Source organism: Garra rufa, chromosome 19 (assembly GCF_049309525.1).
Source record: "Garra rufa chromosome 19, GarRuf1.0, whole genome shotgun sequence".
NCBI lineage: Eukaryota > Metazoa > Chordata > Actinopteri > Cypriniformes > Cyprinidae > Garra > Garra rufa.
In genome coordinates, this window is record NC_133379.1 from 18,575,509 (window position 1) to 18,582,407 (window position 6,899).

Consider the following 6,899-nt stretch of genomic DNA (forward strand, 5'->3'; position numbering starts at 1 on the left):
CAAAGAGAGGAGTGGAAAATTAAGTGGGGGGAGAAAAAGGAGGGGCTGGGGAGAACAGTGAAGTAGAAAGGGATGGAGAGCGTTTCATCGGATCAGTCAGCCAGCGTGGATGAGCTGGTGGAATCCTGCATCAAAGCCTTTGGTCAGTGGTCATATTTGCTTCCTCCTTCTCTTGTGTAAACACTCTGATCAGCCAGTCGGAACAGCACTGGCGTGTTCAGCTGTATGTATTTGTGTCTGTTTCTTAATATCCTTCAAACCTCTTCGATATTTATCATGTTAATTTCTCTAGCTTAGGGGTCTTCCATTTTTTCAAGCCATCTGTACCCCCTGGTGGATAGAGAAATGGAGCAGGGACCCCCTGTTACTATAAAATTGACTGTTGTATTTTAAGCCTGGTTCATAATAATGTGCAGTTAGTAGAATATTAATGTGTTTTACATAATGTGTTATGATGCTTTCATTGCAAAGCCATTTATGCAAATGGATGCTCATTTTCCATAAGTCAGTATAATTCTGTAGGGTCTTCATGAAATGTCTGCAACATACTTTGATTAAAATTCCTCAATGGTCGTATAAAACAACACCTTTTTACCTTGTCTAAAACAGCTCTGTTCACAGCGACCTGTTTCGGTGCATGGCTCTTTAAATGATAATGAGCTACTTCTCACCCCGCCCCTCTCTTTTGTTTTTTGTCTATTCTGTGGCGCATTACCTCAAAAACAAAACTAATCCACTGCGTCCTCAGTGGCTCTGATGTCAGGAGAAAATTAGGATTCTTATGTTTACTTTTACATCCAACTACAAAACACCTGCGTTGTTTACTAGATGTTGTCGCTACAGCTGCTTGAGCGCAAGAAAATGGCGGACAACGTACAACTGGCTGAGAGCGGAAATATGCTAATATAAGACTTTCCACAACGGTTGTGAGCAGGGCTTAAGCAATATTACGTCATACTGCTCAGAAAATCAAAATGACTTGATAATTGAGACTGTTTGTGCTGAGACACATTTACAGTTGAGGTCAAAAGTTTACGTACACCTTGCAGAATCTGCAAGTCTTGTTACTTGAATGATCCACAGTTGTGTTTTTTGTTTCGTAATAGTTGTTCATGAGACCCTTGTTTGTCTTTAACAGTTAAACTGCTCGCTGTTCTTGAGAAAAATCTTTTAGGTCCCACATAATCTTTGGTTTTTCAGCATTTTTGTGTATTTGAACCCTTTCCAACAAAGACTGCATGATTTTGAGATACATCTTTTCACACTGAGGACAACTGAGGGACTCATGCAACTATTACCGAAGGTTCAAATGTTTACTGATGCTTCAGAAGGAAAAACGATGCTTTAAGAGCCAGGGGGGGTGAAAACTTTTGAACGGAATAAGGATGTGTACATTTTTCTTATTTTGCCTATATATCATATTGTTTTTATTTAGTACTGCCTTTCAGAAGCTACAGAAGATACTTACATGTTTCCCAGAAGACAAAATAAGTTACATTTACCCTGATCTTCAAATTCAAAAAGTTCTCAGCTCTTAATGTATTGTGTTTCCTTCTGAAGCATCAGTAAGCATTTAAACCTTCTGTAATAGTTGCATATGAGTCCCTCAGTGTCCCTTTGAGACACACACTCAGTGTGAAAACTGAATCTCAGAATCATGCAGTCATTGTTGAAAAGGGTTCAAATACACAAAAATGCTGAAAAACCAAACAATTTGTGGGACCTGAAGGATTTTTCTGATGAACAGCAGGCAGTTTAACTATTCAGGACAAACAAGGGACTCATAAACAACTTAACAAAAAAAAAAAAAAAAAAAAAAAAAAAACACAGCTGTGGATCATTCAGGTTACAACACAGTATTAAGAATCAAGTGTATGTAAACTTTTGAATAGGGTCATTTTTTAAATTCAGCTATTATTTTCTCTTGTGGACTATATGTTAACTTATTTTATGTGAAATATCTTATCCAGGTCAGTACTAAAAAAAAAAAAAATGCATTTTGTATGATTCCTCCTATTTTTCAAACAAAGAGTCCAAAGTTTATATTATACAGTAGTATATTACAGTTTTTTTTTCCACAAAAAAAGACTGTATTTATCACAGCAGAAAAATTCTAGCTATCAAATGAAAACCATAGGCTAATGGGTTCATGTTAATTAATCTGCAAATGTCTGTCTGGTTTTCTGTCTTCCTCGCAGACAATGAAGGCGTTCTGAAGGAGCCGTCTCTGGTGCGGATGTTTCTCACCATGCATCCGTGGTACCTGTCATCCAGTGACCTAGCTAAGAAACTCCTGCACAAGTATCCTTCTTCAGCAAACCTGTCACATTAGACTTTCTCCGAACTCTGTATTTCAAAAAACTAGCATTAATGTCAAATACTAGAAAAGAAATACAAGTCTTTGTACATTTAGTTTGGGAAGTGACAGGCCCGGCTTTTGTGCTAGACATTTAGCACTTAGTACATTCGGTCATGGGTGGGGTTTGTCATTTATTGAGAGGGCTGACAGCATCACAAACTGCTTCCGTCACTCCCCTAACAGCTGATAATAGTAATGAAGTTGAGCTACCTTGACACTATTACAGGTCTCAGGAACAGGATTGTTCTGCAAATCGCCAGTCTCAAATTTGTCATCTTGTCAAGTAGGTCAAAAACCCATTTGCTCACCTGTTATTTTAGTAATAGCTATACATATACTAAATGGCTAAAAGCTTGAAGAAACTCGAGGTTTAGCTATTTCAGATAAACTTACAAGTGCATGAAATCAAGTGCAGTATCCACCTTTTTCTTCCTGTAAGAATGGGCGAAGCCTATTTTTAGCTGTACAAAACAGCTTGATTTGCTGCTTGATATTGCAAATTGGTGTGTCTTACCACATTATTTTAATGTATTATCTTTGTAGTTTTACTGTTTACATGTTATTATTCTTCTCATTATTTCCCTACAGTGGATAATGAACTAGAAGTCTCACCCATAGGCTTACTTCCACGGTGAAGAAAAAGGTGGATACAGCTGTAGTGTAACTCATCATATATAAAGTTTTTAGCAGAATGGCACTTACCTTTTCTCTTCCACTATCACAGTAACCCTCTTTAAGGGGGCTTTAAATGGGTTTTTCATGCGACTCTTAACCTTGGGTTATCATATTTTTAAACCCTGCTTTAAAAGCAATGTTTCACACAGGGGTTAGCGCTGCTTTTAACCTTGTGTTACGAAACTCAGTGTGAAACGATGAGGTGCTAGATTAGAACAAAGTCCCTCTTAAAGGCTATTTTGAGCATCCAAGACCAAGTCATATCTACCTGACTGGGGAAATCCTTAAATCTCAAAAACAGCATGCCACACTTACATTTAAATGGACAGTTCATCCAAAAAATGCAAATTCTGGTATAATCTTCTTACCCTCATGCCATTCCAAACCTGTATGAATTTCTTACTTCTGTTGAACACAGAAGAAGATATTTGGAAGAATGTCGGTAGCTAAACCATTGTCCGTAGCCATTTTGTATTTTCTTCCATACTGTAGAAGTCAGTGGCTACTGTCAACTGTTCCAATCAATATATTTCAAAATCCAACATGAGCTATTTCATAAATCTTGTGTAGTAATATGAGCACACATTCTTGATAAGTCAGTAACAAATTAAACAATATGTTTTATTTGTGAACTTATGTTCATCTGTTCTTTTTAATTGTTAACTTGTAACTATTTTAAATTTTTCAAATCATCAGTCATCAAAGCTTGGTAAATATTGGTCACAGAGATTTACTTTAAATTTACCCAAGCTGATTACTCACTAAAAAATCCCACAGATCATATTTTCATGCAATTTTAAGTCTTATTTTGACATGACAAATTGGTTATATCTAAGTGTGTGAGTTGTTTACTTAATTTTTTGTAAAGTAGTTTTCCCATTAATGTCATTATATTGTTTATTCGGACTGATTCACAAATATAGAACATGCATGAACACAGAAGGCAGGATTTATCATATGAACCAATTACAGTTGAACATAGCCAGTCATATCCAATCATATAGCAATGGAGGCATTGCCTTCTCTCATGTCACATTCTCCCATTCATTCTCAACTACCCCCTAACAAACTCACTGCATACTTTATGGAGTCTGTTAAAACTAGAGCTGCCCCCTAATAGTCGACTAACAGTTAGTCGATGAGAAGAGGCATGGTCGACCAAAATTTTAGTAGTCTCTTAGTCGCAAATAATAATCCACAGGAAGTGGTGAAGTCATGAAGTCTGTGACAGATAGATCGTTAAACACTGGTCTATGGTAATATAGTACAATGGGCAGGACATCCAAATGCTTTCCTATCATTTATTGACCTCAAATTTGGCTTTTCATCTGAAAGATGTATGCAGCAGCAAATTTATATGGCTGCTCAATCTAATGTTAACCTTAAAAAAAATGCGCTATTCAAGTGTTTGTGCAGAGTGTTGGCAGCTGAATAGTAGCACACTTACTGGACGCACTTACTTGCTCTTAAAATGCTCCATCATTTTTGGTCATACAGATACAAATAATACATCTTTTGCATCTGTAAAGGCTCTATGTTTGTTTGTGTGCACTCAGAATAACAACGAAATGCGCTTTTGTAAAAAAAAAAAAGTCTTGAGTGCGAAACTTCGAAATTCTGTGCATACTTACCTTACAGACATGAAAAATATATCTATAGAGAGTGAAAAGTCTACTTTTAAATGAACCAATTCAAATGGAAACTAAATATTCTTAGATTATGATTAAATCTAGGGCTGCCCCCTAATAGTCGACTAACCGTTAGTCGACGAGAAGAGGCTTGGTTGATTAAAAATGTATTAGTCACTTAGTCGCAGAAAAAAAATTGCCAGGAAGTGGCGAATTCATGCAGTCCGTGATGGACAGATCGTTAACGTCTGTTCTATGTGGTAATATAGCACATAGGGCAGGACATCCAAATGCTCACCTATCATTCATCAACCTCAAATATGGCTTTTCATTTGAAAGATGTATATAGTATCAACTTTACATGGCTGTAATGTTAACCTAGAAAAATGTGCGCTATTGAAGTGTTTGCGCAGAGTGTGGAAGCTGAATAGTAGCGTGTTTATTGTATGACAGATGGAGGCGCAAGTGTAGTCACTTGCTCTTAAAATACTCTGTCATTTTTGGTCATGCAGATGAAAGTAATACATCTTTCAAGTCTGTAAAGACTCTATTTTTGCTTGTGTGCACTCAGAATAACAACGAAACATTGCACTTTTGTAAAAAAAAAAAAAATTAAAGCAAACAGGATGCGCTTTCTGCCGCCTCAGTCTCTGTGAACTAGAGCACGAAACTTCGAAACTCCATGCAAAAATATAGAGTGAAATGTCTACCTTTGTACCTCTGTAATCTTACCTATTGGTGTTGCTGTTAGACAATGTTGCTTTAGAAAATTCGTCGATTTTTTATGTTATATTTTATAATATTGGCATTGTTATGTTTTTGTACTATGATTTTTTCTCCTCCAATATTATGAGAAGACACTGCCTACCTTGCCTCCATTGAGGAAATGCCTCTGGTATGCAGTATCTAAAGTCCTTTTGATACTGATTTAGATTTTAGATCTAAAGCCAGTGGGAAAAGCATGTTTAATGGTCCATAAAGCCAAACCATCATTAAAACACGTTGCATGCTGTGCTCGCCACATTGATATTGACTTTTACAGCTTGCTTATGAACTGCAAGATAAAAACTTCTCACTTAAGTTAAAAGAAGTTTAGAAAAAAAGTATCTCTAGACTGTTTTTTTCATTCCACTGTCCTGCCTTTCTTCTTTTTTAATCACAAAATGTGTTCTGTGTGAACGCTAACAACTTCCAAATTTCCTTAGGCGGCATTGTCAAAGTGTCAAAGTGAGACACTGCAAAAGACATGATATGCGAACAGGACATTCAAAGACGTCAATCTAGTGCATATTAGCATAAAAAAAGCAGTGGAAAAGCGGAAAACATGCTATGTGTGAACGCCCCCTAAAGAGAGCTCCCCAGTAATGCTAATGGTTTTGAAATGTATGCATTTATGCAGACTTATTTCACGCTCAAAAGCATCTATGGCTGTGGTGTCCACGTACTATCTGGCCATGCAGTGCATATTTCTTGTAAAGATGTGGATGTTCTTTGTCATGAGGCAGCTGGGTTGTATCACAGGGGTGTATTGTGAATTCACATAAAGCAGTTGAGGCAAGACTATTCACCAGAAATTCTCGTCCTCCTGATGTCTTGCCTAGGCCTATTTCATGCACAGATACTCTGTGTCATAGCTCTTTCTGTCTACCGTCTCTCCTTCTCTGTCAGGTACTGGATATCTGAGTTCCCAGCTGAGTTTGACCTGAACCCCGCACTGGCTGAGCAGATCCGCGGTCTGAAAGAGCGACTGGAGCAGAATGGAGATGTGAGGCGTAGTCTGCTCATCGACATAGACAGCATGTGAGTCACAGGGGCACAGCGCTCACCCACACCGCTGCTCCTTTGATACCAAGGGCAGGAGAATGTGGAGGGGGTAGTGTACTGAACATCACAAACAAGCCACATGTCTGAGATACTCAAACAGCTGGCAGTTCTTAGGTCAATGACAAATAAAAATGTCAAAGATGATGGAAAAGTCTGGGTAAAAACAAATATACCAAGTTCTTGTAAAATCTACTCTTTACATTTGTGGTTTCACATAGATAGTTTTACCAAGTTTATTAATGTTTTTTTTAAAGAATTCTCTTCTGCTCACCAAGCCTGCATTTATTTGATCCAAATAATTTTATTATTTAAATTAACTGCTTTCTGTTTGAATATATTTTAAAATGTAATTTATTCCTGTGATTTCAAAGCTAAATTTTCAGCATCATTACTCCAGTCACACGATCCTTCAG

General features: G+C 37.3%; 1 protein-coding gene across 1 annotated transcript in view; it reads left to right on the forward strand.

The window, feature by feature from the left end:
* rasgrp2 (RAS guanyl releasing protein 2 (calcium and DAG-regulated)) overlaps positions 1-6,899 on the forward strand; it is a 19,149-nt gene continuing 12,250 nt past the window's right edge. The window contains exons 1-4 of the mRNA XM_073824643.1: positions 1-142; positions 2,199-2,314; positions 2,593-2,642; positions 6,331-6,462. Of these exons, the coding sequence (XP_073680744.1) occupies positions 73-142; positions 2,199-2,314; positions 2,593-2,642; positions 6,331-6,462 (368 nt within the window). The 5' untranslated portion in view covers positions 1-72. The remainder of the gene's footprint in view (positions 143-2,198; positions 2,315-2,592; positions 2,643-6,330; positions 6,463-6,899) is intronic.